General features: G+C 41.5%; 2 protein-coding genes across 2 annotated transcripts in view; one reads left to right on the plus strand and one right to left on the minus strand.

Moving 5' to 3' along the window:
• The first annotated feature begins 3,428 nt into the window (after positions 1 to 3,428).
• On the plus strand, positions 3,429 to 4,876 carry LOC126952434 (60S ribosomal protein L34-like). The gene has a single exon (XM_050787046.1). It carries the CDS (start codon positions 4,538 to 4,540, stop codon positions 4,874 to 4,876), a length of 339 nt encoding a protein of 112 aa, XP_050643003.1. The 5' UTR covers positions 3,429 to 4,537.
• Positions 4,877 to 11,457: 6,581 nt separating this feature from the next.
• The window catches only part of ZNF318 (zinc finger protein 318), a 35,067-nt gene continuing 23,190 nt past the window's right edge, over positions 11,458 to 23,334 (minus strand). The window contains exons 7-10 of the mRNA XM_050786883.1: positions 18,048 to 18,251; positions 17,485 to 17,584; positions 16,166 to 16,284; positions 11,458 to 15,877 (exon numbers count right to left, since the gene is read on the minus strand). Coding sequence (XP_050642840.1) covers positions 12,533 to 15,877; positions 16,166 to 16,284; positions 17,485 to 17,584; positions 18,048 to 18,251 — 3,768 coding nt within the window. The 3' untranslated portion in view covers positions 11,458 to 12,532. The remainder of the gene's footprint in view (positions 15,878 to 16,165; positions 16,285 to 17,484; positions 17,585 to 18,047; positions 18,252 to 23,334) is intronic.

A 23,334-nucleotide genomic window follows, 5' to 3' on the forward strand; every position in this document is an offset into this window, starting at 1 on the left:
TTTTTAAAATTAGCCAGGTATGGTGGTGTGCATCTGTGGTCCCAGCTGCTTGGGGGACTGAGGTGGGAAGATTGCTTGAGCCTAGGCTGAGGGTGTAGTGAGCCATGATCTCACCACTGTACTCCATTCTGGGTGACAGAGCAAGACTCTGTCTTAAATAAGTAAATAGATAAATAAATATAATATAATAAAAAATAAAATTCCCAAAGAATCTATACACACACAAAATCTACTAGAACAAATAAATGAATTCAGCAAAGTTTCAGGGTACAAGATCAACGCATGAAAATCAGTTGTGTTTTTATACACCTGCAATGAATACTTTGAGAAGAAATTAAGAAACCAATTACATTTACAACAGCATATAAAATAAAAAAATACTTAGTATTTGATTTAGCCATGGAGGTGAAAGACATACACAAAAACTACAAAATAGGCCGAGCACGGTGATTCATGCCTGTAATCCCAGCACTTTGGGAGGCTATGGCAGGCAGATCACGAAGTCAGGAGATCAAGACCATCCTGGCTAACATGGTGAAACCCCATCTCTACTAAAAATATAAAAAAATTAGCCCGGCATGGTGGCGGGCGCCTGTGGTCCCAGCTACTCAGGAGGCTGAGACAGGAGAATGGCGTGAACCTGGGAGGTGGAGCTTGCAGTGAGCCGAGATCGCACCACTGCACTCCAGCCTGGGCAACAGAGCAAGACTCCATCTCGAAAAAAAAAAAAAAAAAAAAACTACAAAATACTGCTGAAAGTGATTAAAGATGACCTAAATAAATGGAATAGTATCCCATGTGTAGGGATCAGAATACTTGATATCAAGATGATAATATTCAAAGCAATCTACAGATTCAATGCATTCTCTATCACAATTCCAAGGCTTTTTTGCAGAAATGGAAAAGCTGATCCTCAAATTCACATGAAATTGCAACAGGGCCCAAACAGTCAAAACAATCTTGAAAAAGAACAAGATTGGTGGACTCCTTCTTCTCAATTTCAAAACATACTACAAAGCTACAGTAACCAAAACAGTGTGGGACTAGCATAAGGCAACACATATAAACCAATGGAGTAGAATGACAAGTTCAGAAATAAACCCATACATCTATGGCCAACTGATTTTCACTAAGGGTGCCATGATTAATGGGCAAATAAACAGTCTTTTCAATAAATGGTGCTGGGACAACCAAATATTCATGTGCAACAAATGGAGGATCCTTCATACCGTACATAAAAATTAGCTCAAAATGGATCAAAAACCTAAACATAAGATCTAAAACTGTAAAACTCTTAGAAGAAAACAAAAGGGTAAGTATTTAAGACCTTGGATTTGGCAGTCAAAGGACATCATGAAACTGAAAAGACAACCTAGAGAATAGTTGTAAGTCATGTATCTGATAAAGACCTAGTATGTAGAATATATAAAGAATCCTTACAATTCTACAACAGAAAGACAAACATTCCAATTTTAAAATAGGTAAAGGACTTGAATAAATATTTCTGCAAAGAAGATATAAAAATGGCCAATAAGGCCAGGCACAGTGGCTCATGCCTATAATCCCAGCACTTTGGGAGGCCAAAGAGGGCAGATCACTTGAGGTCAGGAGTTCAAGACCAGTCTGGCCAACATGGCAAAACCCCATCTCTTCTAAAAATACAAATATTAGCTGGGCATGGTGGCCCATGCCTGTAATCCCAGCTACTACAGAGACTGAGGCAGGAGAATCACTTGAACCCAGGAGACGAAGGCTGCAGTGAGCTGAGACTGTGCCATTGCACTCCAGTCTGGGTGAGAGAGATTGGTTCTGTCTCAAAAAAAAAAAAAAAAAAGGGCCAATAAGTACATGAAAAGATGTTCACTGCTGGGAGCGGTGGCTCACACCTGTAATCACAGCACTTTGGGAGGCTGAGCAGAAGGATTGCTTGAGCCCAGGAGTTTAAGACCAGCCTAGGCAACATTGCAAGACCCCGTCTCTACAAAAAATAAAAAATTAGCTGGGTGTGGTGGTGTGTGCCTTTAGTCCCAGCTACTCAGGAGGCTAAGGTGGGAGGATCACTGGAGCCCAGGAGGTTGATGCTGCAGTGAACTGTGTTCCCACGACTACATGCCAGCCAGGGCAACAGAGCAAGACCCTGTCTCAAAAACAACAACAACAAAAGAGATGCTCAGTATCGCTGTCATAAGGAAAATGTAAATTGAAACCACAATGAGATACTAGGATGGTTATATTAAAAAAAGGGGAATAACAAGTGTTATGGAGAAACTGTACAATCTGTAGGGATGTAAAATGATTCTGGTGCTATGGAAAACTGTTTGGCAATTCCTCAAAAAATTAACCATAGAGTAACCGTACGACCCAGCAATTTTACTTCTAGTAAATACCTGAAAGAATAAAAAAACAGGTACTCAAATACTTACGCATGAAATGTTCATAGCAGCATTATTCAAAATAGCCAAAAGGTGGAAACAACTCAAATGTTCATCAGCAAATGAATGGATAAACAAATTGTGATATATACATATAATGGAGTATTATTCAGCTATAAAACAGAATAAAACACTGATACGTACTACAACATGGATGAATCTCAAAAACATTATGCTAAGTGAAAAAATAGTAACACAAAAATACAGACAAAAGGTCACACATTGTATGATTTTATTTATATGAAATGTCCAGAATAGGTAAATCCATAGAGATAGAAAACAGATTGGTGACTGCCAGGGGCTGCAGGTAGGTAGGAATGGGCACTAACTGCTTAAGAGAAATAGGGTTTTATTTTGGGTGATGAAAATTTCACCTCGACTCTTTTTAAAAAAGCACCAGAAATTGTTGTAACAGTCAGATTACTGGTTACATTTTGGGGAAGTGGTAACTGGAAGATAACATAAGAGGAGCTTCTGGGGTGTTGGTCATATTTTATTTTTTGATCTGGGTATTGGTTACCTAGGTCTATTCACTCTGTGAAATTGTTAAGCTTCACACTTGTAACGTGTTTTGTTTTTGTTTTTGAGATAGGGTTTTACTATCACCCAGGCCAGAGTGCAGTGGTGCAATCATGGCTCACTGTAGCCTCCACCTTGTGGCCTCAAGCAATCCTCCCACCTCAGCCTCCTGAGTAGCTGGGACTAAAGGCAGCTGCTCCCATGCCTAGCTAATTTTTTTAGTTTTTGTAGAGACAAGGTCTCGTTTTTTTGCCCAGGTTGGTCTTGAACTCCTGGACACAAGTGATCCTCCCGCCTTGTCCTCCTAAAGTGCTGGGATTACAGGCATGAGCCACTGTGCCCAGCCTGTTTTTAAAATATGAACATTGTACTTTAATATAAAAGTTTACTTAGAAAAAAGTTAAATGGGGTCAGGCACAGTGGCTCACCCTGTAATCCCAGCACTCTGGGAGGCCGAGGCACGTGGATCATCTGATGTCAGGAGTTTGAGACCAGCCTGGCCAACATGGTGAAACCCTGTCACTATTAAAAATACAAAAATTAGCTGGGCATGGTGGCAAGCACCTGAAATCTCAGCTACTCGGGAAGCTGAGGCAGGAGAATTGCTGGAACCCAGGAAGCAGAGGTTGCAGTGAGCTGAGATCATGCCATTATACTCCAGGCTGGGCAACAACAGCGAGACTCTATCTCAAAAAAAGAAAAAGAAAAAGAAAAAAAGTTAAACGGTTACCATATGACTATATATTCCTAGTTATGTACCCTAGGGAACTGAAAACATATATTTACACAAAAACTTGCATATGAATGTTCATAGATTATTCATAATAGGCAAAATATGAAAATAGCCCAAATCTCCAACAATTGGTAGACAAAACATGGCACATCCATACAGTGGAATAATTAGCCATAAAATACAACAAAATAATGATACATGGTATAACATGGATGAACTTTGACAACATTATGCTAAGTGAAAGAAGCCAGACACAAAAGAAATTTATTGTATGACTCCATTTATATTAAATGCTCAAAACAGGCAAATCCATAGAGACAGAAAGGAGACTGGTGATTGCCAGTGGCTTAGGAGTAGGGGTAACTGGGAGTATCTGCTAATGGGTATGTGTTTTTTTAGAGGATGAAGGAAATGTTCTGGAATTAGATAGTGGTGACAGTTGTACGACACTGAAGATATTAAAAATCACAGAACTATACACTTGAAAACGGTGAATCTGGCCAGGCACAGTGGCTCACGCCTCTAATCATATCACTTTGGGAGGCTAAGGTGGAAGGATCACTTGAGCCCAGGAGGTGGAGGCTGCCGTGTGCCATAATTGCGGCACTGTACTTCAGCCTGGATGAGAGAGTAAGACCCTGTCTCAAAAAAATAAAGGTGAATTTTATGTTATGTGAAATTCAAATATTAACTGTAATTCAATAAAAAAGATCTTAAATATTTCATCATTCATAATACATGTGAGTTCTCTTTCCCCTGTCTATATTTCCTTTACAATTGGCCACCATCGAAAAGTTGAGGAAGCCTACAGCTCTCAGGAGCAGTCCTTTGAGCTTGGGTAGGGGCACTTAGAATGGTCCAACATTTGACATACTATTGTAAGCTTTCCTACAATACAGCCTCTAACAAAACTAGGCTGTCCCAAACCCCTGGTAACATAATTGTTTACCTTTATACCAAGAAGGTTGGGAAAGCACCAAATTCTGCATGTGGTGTGTGCCCAGGCCAACTTAAAGGGGTTTGTACTGTGAGACCTGAAGTTCTTATGAGATTGTGCAAAACAGAAAGACATGTCAGCAGGGCCTATGCTGGTTCCATGTGTGTTAAATGTGTTCATGACAAGATCAAGCATGCTTTCCTTATCAAAGAGCAGAAAATCGTGAAAGTGTTGAAGAGTCAGAAAGCTAAATAAAAATGAAGCTTTTTGAATAATAATAATAGAAAAAAGAAGTCCAAAAGGAAAAACAGTATTCTAAAAAATGTTCCCTTTCCCTCACCTATCTCCCAGATCAGTGCAACTGACACACCATTGGAGAACTGAGGTCTAAGCAGCAAAGCAGGGGATGGAGGTAGGGCTGTGAGTCATAGTTTGTATGAAAGCTTGTGACCAACATCTTTGTCTCTGAACAGGGGAATGTGACAGTTGATGAGAAACAGATCTTGGGCTGGAACAAAGGAGAGAAAGTGGTGGTGACAACGTGTTGGCAGCCCTGGCACCACGTTGCTTTCCATTGCTTCATCCACCAGGTCATGCCTCAGGAATAAGTAATCCTTAACTAATATATCAGTAGCATGAGGCCCCCTGAGGTACTTTTTGCCCTTTATTGACTTCTTATTCCACTGATGGCTTTGCTTATATAATGAATAGTCCCGAAAGTTACTAAAACCAAAGATTATTTGGGCAGTAAACTAGACCTCCAGGACTCTAAAAGTGCCTGGATTTACAAATCAAAATCAAAACCAGCCAGGCATGGTGGCTCACGCCTGTAATCTGAGCACTCTGGGAGGCCGAGGTGGGCGGATCACTTGAGGTCAGAAGTTCATGACCAGCTTGGCCAACATGGTGAAACCCTGTCTCTACTAAAAATACAAAAATTAACCAGGCATGGTGGCACAGGTCTGTAATCCCAGCTACTCGGGAGGCTGAGGCAGGAGAATCGTTTGAACCTGGGAGGCAGAGGTTGCAGTAAGCCAAGATGGTGCCACTGTACTGCAGCCTGGGTGACAGAGTGAAATTCTGTCTCAGCCTCCCAAATAGCTGGGATTATAGGCATGTGCCACCACACCCAGCTAATTTTTGTATTTTCAGTAGAGACAGGGTTTCGCCATGTTGGCCAGGCTGGTCTCGAACTCCTGATCTCAGGTGATCTGGCCCCTCTTGGCCTCCCAAAGTTTTGGGATTAGAGGCATGAGCTACCGCGCCTAGCCCATTTTTAATTTTTTTTAAATTTATTTTTGAGACAGGGTCTTGTTCTGTTGCTCAGGCTGGAGTACAATGGTGCAATCACAGTTCACTGCAGCTTCAACCTCCAGGGTTCAAAACGATCCTCCCACCTCAGCCTCCTGAGTAGCTGGGACTACAGGCATGGACCACCATGCCGGGCTAATTTATATTTTGTAGAGACAGGGTCTCACTCTGTTGCCTGGCTGGTCTTGAACTCCTGGGCTCAACTGATCTGCTGACCTCGGCCTCTCAAAGTGCTGGGATTATAGGTGTGAGCTACTATGCCCAGCCCCTATTGGGATTTTGTTTTTTATTTTTTCAAGATGGAGTCTTGCTCTGTCGCCCAGGCTGGAGTATAGTGGCATGATCTTGGCTCACTGCAACCTCTGCCTCCCAGTTTCAAGCAGTTCTCCTGCCTCAGCCTCCTGAGTAGTTGGGATTACAGGTATGCGCCACCACACCTGGCTAATTTTTGTATTTTTAGCAGAGATGGGGTTTTACCATGTTGGCCAGGCTGGTCTCAAACTCTGGTCTCAAACTCCTGGTCTCAAAGTGTTCCACCCACCTCAGCCTCCCAACGTGCTGGGATTACAGGCATGAGCCACCATGCCTGGTCCCCTACTGGCATTTTAAATGAGCAGAGAGTAAGGGGTTTCCTTGGTGTTTTGAAATGATGCTTGCCTGCTACTGTGTACCAGAGATTTCAATGTGTGTGGGACAAGTACAAGACTGAGTTAAAAACTGATGGACAGCTGCCCTGAAGTCTGATATTGAAGGATCAAACATATCCTTTGTGATTGTCCCCGCTTCATTGAGTCTCCTTTGCTTACTCATACCCCAATCCTCTAAGGACATACCCAATTTCACTTTGTCTTTGTATGGACCAATAAAAGAGGCTAGAACCAAGATAAGAGATGTTCTACTTAGGGGCACATTGGAGTCCAGGGCCCAGGAAGAATATGAACACCTGAACTCTATAGCTTTAATGTAAGTATCATGGCACAAAATGAGAGATGGGACTTCAGGAATAATTTATTCAATGCTAAATGAGGTGAGGAGTGGCAAGTCTAAAATACATACCCTCTTTGTACATTCTAATCTTGTTCATCCTCTGCAAGTACAATATACATATTCACTCACCCAACTCACCATTTCCTGGAAGCTAAAATGACAGGATCTTCTCTACAACTTATCCCCACTCCCAGCAGCCACACCCACCTTCTGGAAGTCAGATCCTTCAGGTGATTGTCTACTGGCCACAAGGGCACCCATCATTTCCATGGCCTCCGTGGTTTCTAGCCCTGCCTTTCTGGGGGCAGAAATGTCTGCTGCGGTCCTTCCTTTTGGAAATCTGAAGACTTTTGGAATTGCCCCTGAAAAGAAAGGAAGATAAGAGGGTGAGAGTCGTAACAATGTGATCAATAGTCATCCTTAGGAAGGTGGTTACAGGAAGGCTGGGTGGAAGCTTGGCAGGGGCAGAGTATCAGAGAGATGAAAGAAAATAATATCTTAATATGGTTGATTTTATCTCTGCTATCTTTCTCCACATTCTCTACCTTTTGTTCTCCCTGTTATGTAACTCTGCCTCTGTTTTCACCCTGTTCATTCACTTCCCTTAAACATACTCATTTCCCTTATTTTCTACAAAACTCCTTTCTTGCCTGATCCTTCACAAATGGAACCAAAGTCTATAAATCTTTAAATCATTACATCTAAATTTGTTATCTTCTGTCCTTTTGCATGTGACAAATATTTTGTTATCTTTTGTGTACCTGTATTACTTTGTGAAACAGGTATCTTGAATTATATCATTTAATGTCCAAGTGCTTGTACAACATTAATGAATACAACCAACCAGGTCAACAGAGATTGGGGAAAGAATGGGAAGAGGAAGAGAGGGAAAAGGAAATAATGGTAAGACATTCTCGAAGAAAGCAAGTTGCCCAGCATTGATGGGAACAGGAGAATTTAGGAAGTCTTGAGGGAAAAGCAGCAGCACCTATTTGTGACGATGGAAAACAGACAAGAGGTGTGAAGGAAAACAGGGATGCACTGAGTAGGAGACACACGACTTAAAAAAAATAATTTTAATACGGAAAAGTATACAGAGGGGTAAAAAAAAAAAAAAACTGGCCTATAATTCCACAGCACTGGATAACCCTTACTACATATTATTTTATACATATATATGTGTGCATGTGTACATATTTTGTTTATAAAACATTTATATTTTACATAAAATTCATTTTCATGGTCACAATGTTGAAACAAAACAGAAGATACAAAATAAAAAGTGATAGCATTCCTTTTCCCTCTCCCAAAGGCAACCTTTTTTGGTTACGATTTAGTTTTGATGAGATGACAAGAGGATGCTGGAGATCATAAAGCGCTGAATTACTTCTTCAACCAAATCAGAGGGGTTTGGGGTTTGACTGACTTCAACATGTTTATGAAGTCTGGCTGGGAGAAAAAGGGGGCCATCTGAAAACTGGATCCCCAAAACCTTTTTTTTTTTTTTTTTTTTTTTTTGCTAATTGTAAGGTCAGTTTAACTCCTTTTCATCCTCAGTTTCTCTTCTAGGAGCTGCAGAAGCAGTGTTCCCATCATGGCCTGGCACCACTATTCCAGAATGCTGTTGAAGTGAGGGAACCACTGGCAACCTTGACATGCCTCACTGATAAAGTGCTTTGTATACAAAGACCCAGGACAGAAGCAAGAGGACAGTTGGCTTCTAAAGTGCTAAACACCCAGAAAATACAATAGGCAATTTACAGTTTTTACCGACTTATAATTTGCTAAGTATTCACAATTTGTTAATAAAAACAGCTACTATTACCACATTGATTCTTTCAATGAATTTTTATTGAGCACCTGCTATATGCCAGACAACTGTGCACTGTGAATACAATGATTAAAAAATAGTAAGCAAAGGCAGACTTCTTGCTTTGGGGAGTTTATGATGTACTTAAGGGGAGCATATATTAATCAAAGAAACATAAATGTAAAATTACAACCATGTTAAGTGCTACAACATAAACATACATGTTTTATATGTATTCTTCTGAAAGTGTATACGGGTTGAGGGCAAATCAGAAGAGTTGTGATTTTTAGAAGATTTTCATTATAAATTCAACTTCGTGGCTTATCAATGAATATTGTATACATAACTTAGTTAAAAATTACATAAACATTATTGCAATTTTAAACTCTAAAGAAGAGATGGGCTCACAAAACTATTTCCATGTCCATGTTCTCACATAAATTGTTAATAAATAAAGACTTTGTTTAGGTTCTTATCGTAGATTTGGTATGTAAGCTTTGTTAAGGTGAGAACCAAGGTTTAGGGATATATATTAATATATTAACAAAGCATATACACACACACACACACATACATATATATATATATATATATATATATAAAAACTACCTCACTTATTTCTGTTACAGGCTACATCCTCTCTGAACCATCCTCCAACTTTTAAAATTACACTTCATGTTCCTATTGGATGCATGTGTCCTGTATGTCCACCTCCCCACCCCATTCTTCCTTAGTCCCTGAACCTGGCAGACCGATAAATGGACTATGTGCTGGCATGCTCTGCTACCAAAATATTAACTTTCTGACTTTTTTGAAAGATGAAGTGTCATAGGTGAAGTAAGAATACTTAACTATATTATTCAGCAATACTAACAGAGTATTATGTGCCCTGTGAATATAATACGGTTTGTAAAGCAGAATGCCCCCATTTGCAAGGCCAAGGGGAATTTTTAGGGAGTTATTTATACACCTTAGGTAAAATTAGGTATTTGCCTAAATTTAAACATAATTACTGATCATCTGCTCTCACAATTGAGGATGTCTGATAAAAGTTGTTCCTGATGTTTGTAAAATTTAAAACATAGTTATATTACACCATAAGCTGCATTTAAAATTCAGGGCCCATTTCTTCCATGTGTCTAACTCTCCTAAGTTGAAAGTTTATTCAGTACTGTGATGGTAGAGAACAACAACAAAAAAATATGCTCTATCTCCAGCTACTGGGTTAGAATTCTGTCCTTCCTTTCACCTGTCTTCTCTGGATAGGTTCCAAAGCTAGATCCCACTAACCAAAAGGAAGGAGGCAGCAACACTTCCTGCCCAGAATAGAGATTCCTAAAAGTTCTCCCTCTGCTGGTTCAAGGAAGATATAAAGAATGCCACTCCCATAACTCTTTAAGTGAGCATTATTTTTGAAAAACCCGCAAATTGGTAGATGCCTTTGGTGTAAATCCTGAAGTTATCCAGAGAATACAAAAAGAGTTACTACCAAAGCTTAGGCTCAAAGTACTCCAGCCCTAGCTACCTGAACTAGTTCTGCCCTTCCTACAATAAATTTTGCCTCTTTTCTCTTCTCACTCCTTTCAAGTGGCCCCCTCCTAACCTAGAGAGTAAGATTCCAATGCCCTCTGAGGGAGTAAGGTTAGGATTGGGATCTCCTCCTCTTTCCCTAAAACCACTGGTCCTGCCCTAAAGGGAAGTGGAACTAAGTGAACAGGACTGAAAATCAGCACAAATTGGCGTTAAAAATTATGTTCCCTGAATTCCTATAGATAACCTGCTAGAACAGGGAGGGAGTAGTTCTCTGGGAAAACAAATCTCCCTGAAGCTCATTTGGGTTTAAACTCTTCTAAATGGCACCTTTTGAGTTAGTCTATGGTTTCCAAGCAAGAAAACTGCATTGAACTCAGGCTTTGTCCTAAAAACCAGGACTAGAAAGGTGACACGGGCAGGATACCCTGATCCTGTACATATTGGTGCTAGGATAAAGATAATGATCCTTATCTCAAAGGAAACAACACAAAACAACTCTGTGACACAGTAAGGTAAACTAACTTGTCTAAAATCACAGCAAGGTAAATGACTGAGGCATAGTCAAGGATCTAGCTCTCCAAAATCTGTGCCATTTCCATAACATGATAAAGAGAGGCCAGAATGACTTCTAAATTGACATTAAGAAAAATTTAAAATCCTTCTCAAAGTTGACCTAGGGATTTTATAGTTCTGTACATAAGGAAATGGGAAAAAAAAAAGGGGGGGGAAATACAGATCAGTAATTTTGTATTATCTTTCAGGAACAGGTGGGTAAATAAGACTCTGAAGGCCCTGTTGAGTCAGGTTATAAACTGCTGACAACAGGGCTATCAAGAGGAAACTGGGAGATAGAAAATCTGAGGACTGAGCTCCCTAATTCCCAAGAGCAGGAACCTGATTGTCCTAGAGGAGCTCAGTTCCCAGGAGAATCTATGGAGAGTCAACACAAAGGTATATAAAAAGCTTCACAATAGCAAGATGCCAATACCAGACAACTGTTGCCTACTCACTACCCATCCAGGCTGCGCTGGGGCAGACTATATGTCCTAACATTGTGGCATGAAGTAGTTCTGACAAGTGAGGAAAGCATGGTTGGGGGTGTGGTTAGACAATAGGGCAGCAGGGATTCATTGTTCTAGTTTTCCTTTGGAGTTCAAATGTGTGCGATTTCAAAACAAAAATCCAGAAGGAAACATGAGATTAATGCATTTATTCCAAGTAATTAACACATTAAAAATAAAGTTAAACTTGTCCAAGCCAACTCATAAATTCTTTAATCTTTTTAACAAATATACAACCCAAAACATCATACTATGGTGGAAATAAATTGGTGGTAGAGGAAAGGATACATATGGGTTTGTGGAACAGGGAATGAGTTCAATCTCAAGACAAGTTTCAGAGATCTTCTACCCCTTCACAACAGAAATGGCTGCCAAACAATTTCATACAAAGTGTTATTGGATCACAATACAATGAACAAAGGCCATTTCAAAAATAAAAGTGATCTCTAAAGCATATCTGCTCCTGGCAATAAACCATGAATAAGTCTTACCGATTTGTCGTCTTCTAAAAGCCTGCCTGCCAGATATTCTTCCATGTTTATTTCCAAACAGGTTTGTGGGTTAGCAGGACAATGCATCTCAAGAAAGGTTAATATAGTAAGGGAAGTACAGGAGTTGACATGCCAATTAAGGGGTATAAACAGTAAACAAAAGAGCTACTCACGCTGCATTTCAAACAATGTTAAGGCAGGCCCATCCAAATGAAAGCCTAAGAGATGAACAATTCTTCCAAGTTTTCCATTTCAGCAAGCTTTCTGGTGTTTTTCCCAGAGATGCATCAACTGCCCAGGAAATTGGGTAGGAATACAACACAGCAATTGGAGAGGTCAGTTGCCTCCATCCTCCCCCACGTTTCAGAAATGGCAGAGTCAAAGCCAAAATACAATCAAAGCACACTATGTGGTGAGCCAGTTAGACATTTGATTTTAATGACAAAGTGGGAGAAAATAAATTGGCCAAAAAAATTAACAGAAAATACATTTTTACAGATATATATATAGAAGTTATCGATTTGTCTGGTGTTTTAAGGGGAAAGGGAAAAGGAAAAGAGGTAAATTTTTTAGCTTCCATGAATATTTACTGTAAGATGCTGATTGCATCTCTTAGTGTAGGTTCCAGATGAGATAGCAAACTAGTCCTGGATCATCTGGGCATCTGATTTCTAGAAGCCAATTTGATTCATTCACAAGTAGCTCTAGGTATTTATTCTTAGTTGTGAACACTGGATTCTGAGTGGTCCTGGATGGCACCAACTGTAGCTTCCTGTTCAGGCATTTCCTGAGGGACCATATTGTCTTCAACTACCTGTTCCTTTGGAGGGGATCTTGACACTGGAGCTTTAACCAAATTCAGAGGGTCGGCACTGTCATCATCTACTTGCAGAATTGCCACCTTTGTGATGGATGCATTCGATACTTCTATCTGTAATGGCCCCAACTCCAGGGAACTACACTTAGAAGGGTCACCTGGCTCAGAGAGTGGAGAACAGAGTTTATCTTTTTGAACTCCAGAGGTCCGTGTGACAAAGTCAACAAGGTCTGGAAGGCAAGGAGATGGCCCAAGGCCTACAGAATTAATTGTTTTTAATTCCAATCTGAGTGACTCTTGTTTGTCTAATTGGGAAGATTCTTGTACTTCCTCAGGCATCATTCCTCCTGCTAACAGGTCAAGGGCCTGGTGTGTTCCCTCTAGGCCCCCCAAGCCATGGTCAACATTTTCTTTAAGTCCAGTTTTCAAAATGTTAGGAGAAGGCATCCTAACACTCCTGGGATTAGATGAGTTTCGTTCACCCTCTGTCTCAAAGTCAAGCACCAAGGTTTTGGGAGAATCTAACGGAAACCCAGAAAAAGATGGGATTGGTTCAAAGTCAGTGGGAGTGGAGGAATTACGCCCTACAGGTGATACAGAATTTTCTTCACACACTTTCTGAGACAAGGCAGTTGGGGATCTATGTGCTGGGCTTACTCGAGTACTGCAGAGATCAACAGGCATATCCCCCAGATTCCCCAGGGCAGTAAGCTCCTCTACCTTTAAGTCTGTAGCTTCAAAGTCTTCCAGGGCCTTGCTTTCTATTGTCACTGTTAACTCTGGATGGACATCTTGTAGCTCCAGTGCTTCTGCTTTTGGTTTCTCTGGGCTCTCCCAGGTCTCTAGCCTCTTCTTGTTTTCATCCCAAACAGCCAACTCATAGATCTTTTTAAATTGAAAGTCTTTTGATCTTTCTCTCTTGAGTTTGAGGCTTCTGTACCTAGAAGATCTAGAAGCTGATTCTGGAGCTGAATTTCCTAGCCCCTCCTCACTAATAACTGAAACTCCTTGCTCTTGTGGACTACCTGTTAAACACACAGCTGATCTGGGTGGAGACTGAAGCAGCAACTCTGGGGCAGAAATTTTCACAGGTGTATCTTGTGGATTGAGTAAAGACCTAGCTTCTGATAAAAATGAGTCTAATTTTGCTTTTGTGAAAGAGCAAGCCTGTGGACTCAATTTGATCACTACTTTACTTGGAGTTTCACTTCCTGTCATCAATTTATTGGACTGTTCAGCCTCTTTGTCAATCATTAGCAAGTTGGGCTGTTTTACTTCTCCCTCCCACATGTATCTGTTCCCATGGTTCAAATTAGAATCTTCTGTGCTGTGGGGTCCAATGCTGGTACTTGTTCCCTCATCAACTATCCCCTCAGACAGCTCTTTCTCCCTTCCTTTTAGTTCAGTATTTGTCTCTATCTCACTTTCTCTACAATCCTCAGATTTATGGAGCTCTTGGCTTTCCTTATCCTGGTTAACAGATTCTCTGAGGTGGATTTCTACCAACTTCTGAGATTCTTTGCACTGTATATCTAACAGCTGAGGAGGTGGTTCTACACCAGGTGGTCCTGGCTCTCCCAGGTCAAGCTCACTCTTTTTCTCTGGAGATATATCCCTACAAGTGTCACTCTGGAAGGAACTAGAGGTCCATATGGCCAACGTGTCTGTCTTTGGGGTAACTGTTTCATAAGGCCTGCTTTGGCACAACCTTGTCAGAGGCTGTAGGAAGCCATAGGTGCTACCTGTGCTTTTTGGGTCTACATGTTCTACAACTGACCATTTCCCTAGGGCCACCAGAGTTTTTGCAACGGGCTTTTCAGAGTTGCTAACTATAGGAGCAGTGACCAAACCCTCATCTTGATGCAACTCCTCTTGGGATGCACTGCTGTTCAAAGGATAAGTAGAAGAGGTGTCTGAACTTTTGGTTCTAGAGAGGTTGCTATTTTCCCCATTGGCCAATGGACCACCACTTAGCTTAGTCTCAGAGGTACCCTTAGTCTCAGGGCCCCCCTTTCCACCACTACTATAGAATATGTCATACAGGTCCTTAGCATTGGCAGTGGCTAAGCATGAATTTCGCTTCTCTAATTTTTTGGCTTGTTCACTGAACACACTTGACAGGGGTGGTGGAGGACGTACTAACACAGAGTACAGGGTCTGGTCTCGGTCACTCTCACTCACCCCAGGAGCGGTCTCATCAGAAGGAATGGTAGCTGGCTGTGCTGAGGCCATGATGGCTACAGGCAACACTGGGTTCAAAATGTTAGGACCCACGAAGCCAGGGCTGAGAGTCTGAGATACAATTGGGTTTGATTTTACTGGAGCCAAGATAGCATTTGCTTGAGCAGGAGACGGGGCAGCTGGATGAGGTATAATGGGGGGTGGTGGAGGCGGTGGAGGTGGGGGTGGTGGTGGTGGTAGTATTTGTTCAGGTAAATGAGATGGCTCATTCTTTTCAGCCAACACCACTTTTTCCTCTGGAGACCCTTTTAGAATCACCTCTTCCCCTCCAAATGCTTTGGAGATGATGTCTGGAGGTAAGAGGAGATCAGCTGAAGACTCTTTAACCACTGGCAGAGGTTTAGCAGTGGTTCCAGAGGACTTAATAGACAGAAAGGTGTTAAGAGGGGCTGGCTTGCTCATTGTGGCTGAACATGACTTGCGGAGTACTGTGGATGGGATAGGCAGGTTGGGTCGGATCTTAGTCTGTGTTGAAGTTGTCACAACAGGCATCCAAGGGCTGGTATGTGCAACAACAGTTTTCCCAGAGAGCTTGATTTTGATGGGCTTTGCCTTCCCAGCTTCAGCTTTGCCATCCTCTTTGTCCTTACTACTTTCTACAATCTCTTCTTTAGAAATACTTGGGGTCACCACTGAACTTTTCTCCTCTTCTTTTTCTGGCTTCTTCCAGCTGAATTTCCCAAAAGAAGATGATGTTGGTGATTCCTTCTTTACCTCTTCTTTTAACTGGAGTTTGATGCCAGTGTTCCTTTTATTTTCAGCTTTTTCAGGGGAGTTCCTACCCTCAGAGAGTTGGTCTTCTAATTTCTCAGAGACCTTATCATCCTCCTTTACTTCTTTCACAGCTTTTGCCTTTTTTTCTTTCTTCTCCTCCTTTGGTTTCTCACTAAGTTTGCGCTTTAGCTCACTCTGCCGTCGCCGTTCTGTCTCTAGGACCACAGCCAAGCCAGCTTGGCGGTCCAGATTCCGCCGCTCCTCATATAATGGGTTTTCATCCACATATTTCTGGGAAGAAAAAAGATAAAGGCTCAAAAACTGGTGAAAATACAAGAGAAAAAAATATTGGCCCTGCCACTGTTAGAATTCATTCAGTAGAAATCCCCAGAATAATCTTCCTCAAGGACATACGGGATGCTATCTGCTGAGCATTTCCCACTAGGATTGAGGAGAACTTAAGAGGTTATATGGAATTTGAAGTGTCAGTGGCTTTTTCTGGCTCGGAAGCCATTTGACAAAGTCAAAATAATTACTTCAGAAAAGTTGGAAACTCCACAGCCTACTACAAAGACCAACCTTGTATTTCTCATTGTGTTGGTGACCCTTCACATGTTGCTCCCCAGAAATTGGATCCCCCAAAAATTCCTCACAGAGCTGGCAATAAAATCCACTGATGGGAACCAGAAATTCAGAGCCTGGAAGAAGTAGAAAAAAGTCAAGGAAATAAGTCGATTCCACCCAGAATGACAGCAACCAATGGAAATCCCACCACCCCTTTGCAGTAAAATAGTTACAGTATAGAGGGCCTTACTCACTGTGAAGTCAGAAGCAGTATTTAGATGAATCCCAATAGCACAGTCTTTCCAACCTAAGGCTTGAACTACAGTCCTCTAATTCTTCTACCTCTTGGGAACATTAACTGGTTAATTTAGGAGTTTCCTGTGCCAGATTAATTCCTGTTGCTGAGTCTCCTCAAACCCTAACTAGCACTAAGCATCTCAGGAGATATAAAAACTATACTCCCAAATAGTCCATTACCATTTTATGAGGATCTCTCATGTTGGTATTAATTACTGAGGAATCTCTCTTCTGTAGATCTCAAGGATACAGCAGCAGCACTGGCTACTTGTGAAGGTAAGAAATTGAAAAGTTTATGGGCCGGGTGCGGTGGCTCACGCCTGTAATCCCAGCACTTTGGGAGGCAGAGGTGGGCGGACCACGAGGTCAGGAGATCGAGACCATCCTGGCTAACACAGTGAAACCCCGTCTCTACTAAAAATACAAAAAATACAAGACATGGTGGCAGGTGCCTGTAGTCCCAGCTACTCGGGAGGCTGAGGCAGGAGAATGGGGTGAACCTGGGAGGCGGGGCTTGCAGTGAGCAGAGATTGCACCACTGCACTCCAGCCTGGGCAACAGAGCGAGACTCCATCTCAGAAAAAAAAAAAAAAAAGAAAGAAATTGAAAAGTTTAAAGACAAAGGAAGGTTCTGCTTCTCCATTTACCGCTTAATAACAATGACTCAAAATATTGTATAGTTCTTAGTTGAAAAGGCAGTTAAATTACTGCATCTCCTATCCTTTTTAACCTGGATTCCAAATAAGTAAGATTTTGGGTCCATAAGCCAATGACAAAGACAGTTCTATTTTAAGTGACATGTCTATGTTTAACATCTGTTAGTAGATTTTTGGTCATGTGGGTAGAGATCATGGTCTTATACATCTCTTTATAGTTTCAGGACCTAGTACACTGTTTTGTACACAGAAGGCATTCTTATGGCTTTGTTAAAAGGAATGGCTGTCTCATGCTATGCTGCTTCCTAGCACGTTAGCTCAGGACACCTCTTCCTCAACTGAATGTAAGGAAACCACAAAGGAGGCAAAGAGGAAACATACCTTTTGCAGGAACAGTTATCTTGTCAGTGCGCTTTATGGCATCTTGTTTGGCCTCACTCTGGGTCTTTGAAGCCCAAGGTCTGTTGTAGGGATCCAGTGTCTATTTGTAAGAGGCAGAGGTGCTCACACAACAGCACTAAAAGCTCAATGACCCACTTTTCTCTTTTTTTCCCCCATAATAAGATCAGGGGACCAGAAGCCCCCAGCTACCCACCCCCACCCCCTCTGCCAACTGTTTAAATGGAAATCACCTGTGGAAAAGGTAAACACATGTTAGACCAAGTACCAGAGAAAGGTAAAATGAAACAAAAAAATCAGGTACTCAAGGAATCAAAAGAGGCAGAAACCTCACTTACACTTGTCATGGTGTTTAGTTACAGCCAAGTCCCCTGGACTGAGCCCTGGGGATGGTGTCTCCTTTGTTGGTGTCTCTTGGCTCTTCAGATTGGGGCTCCTGCCCATATGAGAATGTTTCCTTTTCCAGCTTCGCAATGCAGATAGGGGTATAGAAGTTTGAAGAGAGTGACGGTGGGAGTGAAAATAACAGAGAGTAGGATACCTACCTGTGTGTGCTTCTTATTGTGCATATGAGTGAAGAAGTCAAACATGGTCCCACAGATGGTGTTGCAGTCTTTGCACCAGTGATTGCCCGCATCATAATACTCATAAGCAGCAGTGGGCTGATCCAACTGCTTAGTGGCTGACTGGGGGCTTTCCGCAGGCTTGGGGCTCTTAGTACGAAACTTCTCATTGTTTACTTTTGATTCCTAGAGGGCAAAAACTGTACTTACAAGGAATTCAAGGCAATCTAGACTTGTCTTCTCTTTGAAATAGTAAGTGGCCATAATAATAGAAATAGGGCCATATGACCCTATTTCCAATGTTTAAAGCTGCACAAGTTGGGGGGAACCCTAACAGAAGCATGTCTCTAAGACACAGAACTATTTGACTTCATAGTGCTATTACAGCATAAAAAGTAAGTCATAACGGCAATATATTTACTTACATATCCTAAAATATCTCTAGAAGAACAGCCAAGGTTGTGGAAACATTGGCTGCCTCTGGGGAAGGGAAGTGGAGAACAAGGACGGGTAGTAGTCTCTTTACTGTATACCCTTTAGTAAATGTTGAATGTGTTACCTATGCAACTAAACAGTTAAATTTGAAAATCATGACGACTAGGGAGGGAAGAAAAACTAAAATGGAAAAGGTAATTGACAGGCTAAGTAAAGCAAATGCAGAAAATAGGTGATAGTGAACTCATCACATGCATCCTGGTATGGAAAACTGGAAAGAAGGGTTGGTGTACATAGATAAAGCAGACTATACAACTATACATAGATAAATAAGGTCATCTATGTAGAATGATTTAAAGAAATCTGGGAAAAACATTCCTAACTGCCTAAAATATCACTTTTAGAATTTAACACCTTTAGAGGCCAGGTGCAGTGGCTCATGCCTGAAAGCACATCACTTTGGGAGGTCGAGGTGGGCAGATCACTTGAGGCCAGAAGTTCAAGACAGGCCTGGCCAACATGGTGAAACCCCATCTCTATTAAAAATAGAAAAATTACCCGGGCATAGTGGTGTGCACCTGTAGTCCCAGCTACTCGGGAGGTTGAGGCACGAGAATCACTTGAACCCGGGAGGCGGAGGTTGCAGTAAGGTAAGATTGTGCCACTGCATTCTAGCCTCAGCAACAAGTAAGACCCTGTCTCCAAAAAAAAAAAAAAATTTTAACACCTTTGAGTAACATGTATCTTTTTTTTAAAATATATCAACTCCTTAATATTAAAATGATCAACAGTAAATATTTAACATAAATTAATTTATTACCAAGTTGGAACAAGGCACTCAGGAAATGAGAATTTTGGTTAATGTTCAGGAGTAAAGCACAGGAAAAAAAGATAATTTTTGCAACTCAGAGGCTAGCTATGAATGGGGTTCTATAGTACACAAGATGAAGGAGCTGGGTACCTAGAATATTAGCTCGTTCAGGGAAAAAGGTAGGACAGGAGGAAAGGGAAACAACTGGGGCTTCAAAGATACTCTTTCCCTACCTGAATCCTATTCAAGAATCACTAAAGAGATCACACCAGACAGGTAGGGGATGGGAGAGTTCATACACTACTGGTGGGAGCATTAACTGGCACCATCTTCTAGAAGATAATCTAGGAATACATTACATACCTCAAAATACTGTATACCCTTTAACCCAGCAATTCACTCCTTGGTATTTATCCTATGGAAAGTATCATGTCAAACAACAGGTGATTTGATTGGTTAAATAAATTTTGCTTAACCATGCAACAAAAACAACAAAAAATAAGGTTGTTAAAAATGGTATTAGAGAAGTGTATTTACTGACATGGAAAGATGTTCATGATATACTGAGAAAACTAATAAAATACACTTGAATAATCAACAAAGATACGTAAATAGGCATAGAGCATTGAATATCACTTTATCCAAAATACTTTCTCTAACCACTCTATACTCCTTATCCTCTGCTTTCTTTTTTTAGGCACTTATCATTACCTAACATGGACTTATTTATTGTCTGTCTTCTACTATTTAATGAGAATATGAACCTTGTCTGTACTGTTCAGTGTGTTATTTCCCATATCTAGACCAGTTCCTGACACTTTATTGGTGACCAATACATATTTGTTAAGTGAATGAATGGACAGAATTAATACCTTGGTGTATGTATTTGGAATAACATACACCAAGGTATTAATAATATCATACACCAAGGTATTACTAACAGTGGTCTTGGCTGGGCCCAGTGGCTCATGCCTGTAATGCCAGCACTTTGGGAGGCTGAGATGGGCAGATCACTTGAGCTTAGGAGTTCGGGACCAGCCTTGGAAACATGGCGAAACCTCAACTCTACAAAAATACAAAAATTAGCCAAGTGTGGTGGTGGTGAGCACCTGTAGTCCCAGCTACTGGGGAGCCTGAGGTGGGAAGAATGCTTGGACCCGAGAGTTGGAGGCTGCAGTGAGCCATGGTCGTGTCACTGCACTCAACCTGAGTGACAGAGTGAGACCCTGTGTCAAAAAAAAAAAGTAATAATAATAGTTGTTTCTAGGTAGATGAAATTACAAGTTTGTGTGTGCTTTTCTGAAATGAACAGAAAGGGAAAGAAAACCTCAAACCAAGTATATGTTTTAAAGAGAGGTAAAGAAATATGAAGGACAGGTAGGAAAGGTTGTGGACATAATATTCCTTACTGCTGAGATGAAAATTGAATTGTAACATATCCCTGTTAGTTTCAGAGACCATGAAGACTCACCCAAATCAAGATGATAGATTATCATGGGGTTGGTATATGAATAGAAATCCAATGTATAAGTCAATTACAAAGGACCAGAGCTTTTAAATTCTTCTCCCATTAAAGGCCCTACCTAGACTCAAGACCCAGGTATAAAAGATTAGTCCTACCTGGTTGAGAAAGAAAACTCTCCTAGGAAGACATGGAAAAAAATAGAGCTTGGGTGATAATACAGAATATATTCTCTTTCCTACCTCTCAACATTAACTGAGGATGTACTATGTGCTAGACATATTGTATGCCATGGGAAACACAAAGATAAAGATTCCTCTTTTATTCTCTCAGGTCAGGTGGGGTAGCTCACACCTGTAATATGAGCACTTTGGGAGGCTGAGGCAGGATGATCATCACTTGAGCCTAGGAGTTCAAGACCAGCCGGGGATGGGCACAGTGGCTCATGCCTGTAATCCCAGCACCTTGGGAGGCTGGGGCGGGTGGATTATCTGAGGTCAGGAGTTCGAGACCAGCCTGGCCAGGATAGTGAAACCCCATCTCTACTAAAAATACAAAAATTAGTTGGGTGTGGTGGTACACACCTGTAATGCCAGCTACTCGGGAGGCTGAGGCAGGAGAATTGCCCGGGAGACAGAGGATGCAGTGAGCCAAGATCATGCCACTGTACTCCAGCCTGGCCAACAGAACAAGACTCTGTCTTAAAAAAAAAAAAAAAAAAATGGCTGGGCAGGGTGGCTCACGGCTGTAATCCTAGCACTTTGGGAGGCCAGATCACAAGATCAGGAGTTTAAGACTAGCATGGTCAATACTGTGAAACCCGGCCTCTACTAAAAACACAAAAATTAGCCAGGGGTGGTGGCACATGCCTGTAATCTCAGCTACTTGGGAGGCGGAGGCAGGAGAATCACTTGAACCTGGGAGGCGGAGGTTGCAGGCTCAACCAAGGTTGAGCCAAGATTGTACCACTGCACTCCAGTCTGGGTGACAGAGCAAGACTCCGTCTCAAAAAGAAGACCAGACTGGGCAATATAGCAAGACCCCATCTTTAACAACAAAAAAAGAAGCTCTCGTTTAGTGGAGACAGATGTAAGAGTCTTTAAATAAGACAACGAAATAAATTTTACAAAGAAACAAATTACAGAGTGCTAAAGAAGGCTGACTAGATCTGGGTGGAATTCTGGAAATTCTTCAAGGAGGAGGTGGTATCCAAATTGGGCTTTAATGGGTGAGTGGGGGTGGGAGAAAGATTATTCCAGGCTAATAGGATTATTAATGCAAAACCAGAGAGGTGTAATACCAGATATTGCACACCTGGAAAATTGCACTTTGAGGTGACGCAGTGTAAGATGTAATATAATGTTTCCTGAGCAGTATTCATTACTATATGCCGGGCCCTGGGCTATGTATTGGGAACCATATTGAACAATGGCACATATAAAGTCCCTGGAACTTTTGAACCTTAAAAGCAAATTTGCGGAACACATATAATTATATAATCAGATCTGTCATAAATGCTAAGGAGGAAAATTACAAGATATTATGGGAGCGTATATCAGGCAAATTTAACAGTCTAGGGAATCAGAGAAGGAAGTCAGGGAACTAATTTAAGATCCAATCTAAAGGATGAATTGGAGTTAGAAGAGCAGATAAGGAAAGAGTTCAATTTGCATGGTAAAGAAAGGGCAGAGAAAATGTGAGGTCATGAGAGGAGATGATACATTTGAGGAATGAAAAGGTTAGTAATGCGGCCGGGCGCGGTGGCTCAAGCCTGTAATCCCAGCACTTTGGGAGGCCGAGACGGGCGGATCACGAGTTCAGGAGATCGAGACCATCCTGGCTAACACAGTGAAACCCCGTCTCTACTAAAATACAAAAAAAATTAGCCGGGTGAGGTGGCGAGCGCCTGTACTCCCAGCTACTCGGGAGGCTGAGGCAGGAGAATGGCGTGAACCCGGGAGGCGGGGCTTGCAGTGAGCTGAGATCCGGCCATTGCACTCCAGCCTGGGCAACAGAGCTAGACTCCGTCTCAAAAAAAAAGAAAAGGTTAGTAATGCAACTACAGTCAGCAAGAGGGAAAGAGGCACGAAATGAGGTTGAGGAAGTAGGCAAGGGATTGAGTATCATGATCACTGGCTATATGTGCAAAAAGAGTTAACAGAGCAACATAAGCAAAAACTGATGTGGCTTGGACTTGAATGTCAATGGAGATGGTAAGCTGGATGGAATCGAGATTTACTTTGGAGAGGGACCTGACAGAATCTGTAACTGCCTATGGAGCAGTTAGGGAGAGAAGAGCACTAAGAGTGACTTTTAAGTTGTTGTCATGAAAACTGTTGTGCCATGCATTGAGAATGGATAACAATGGAGGAAGAAAAAGTTGGAAGGAGGCTGAGCACAACCATTAATTTAGTTTAGGACATGCTCAATTTCAAATGCCTATGAGACAATGAAGTGGAAATGGTGAGTTAGGTTGTTAGACACTCAGAAGACTCATTTGACTAGAACATAAAACTTGCATTTCTCACATGGCATTTTAGCATAGGACTGGATGAAATGGC

This window comes from Macaca thibetana, chromosome 4 (assembly GCF_024542745.1).
Source record: "Macaca thibetana thibetana isolate TM-01 chromosome 4, ASM2454274v1, whole genome shotgun sequence".
NCBI lineage: Eukaryota > Metazoa > Chordata > Mammalia > Primates > Cercopithecidae > Macaca > Macaca thibetana.

Excerpts from the sequence above, each read along its gene's own strand:
- LOC126952434 (XM_050787046.1), top strand. The coding sequence starts at position 4,538 with ATGGTCCAACATTTGACATACTATTGTAAGCTTTCCTACAATACAGCC.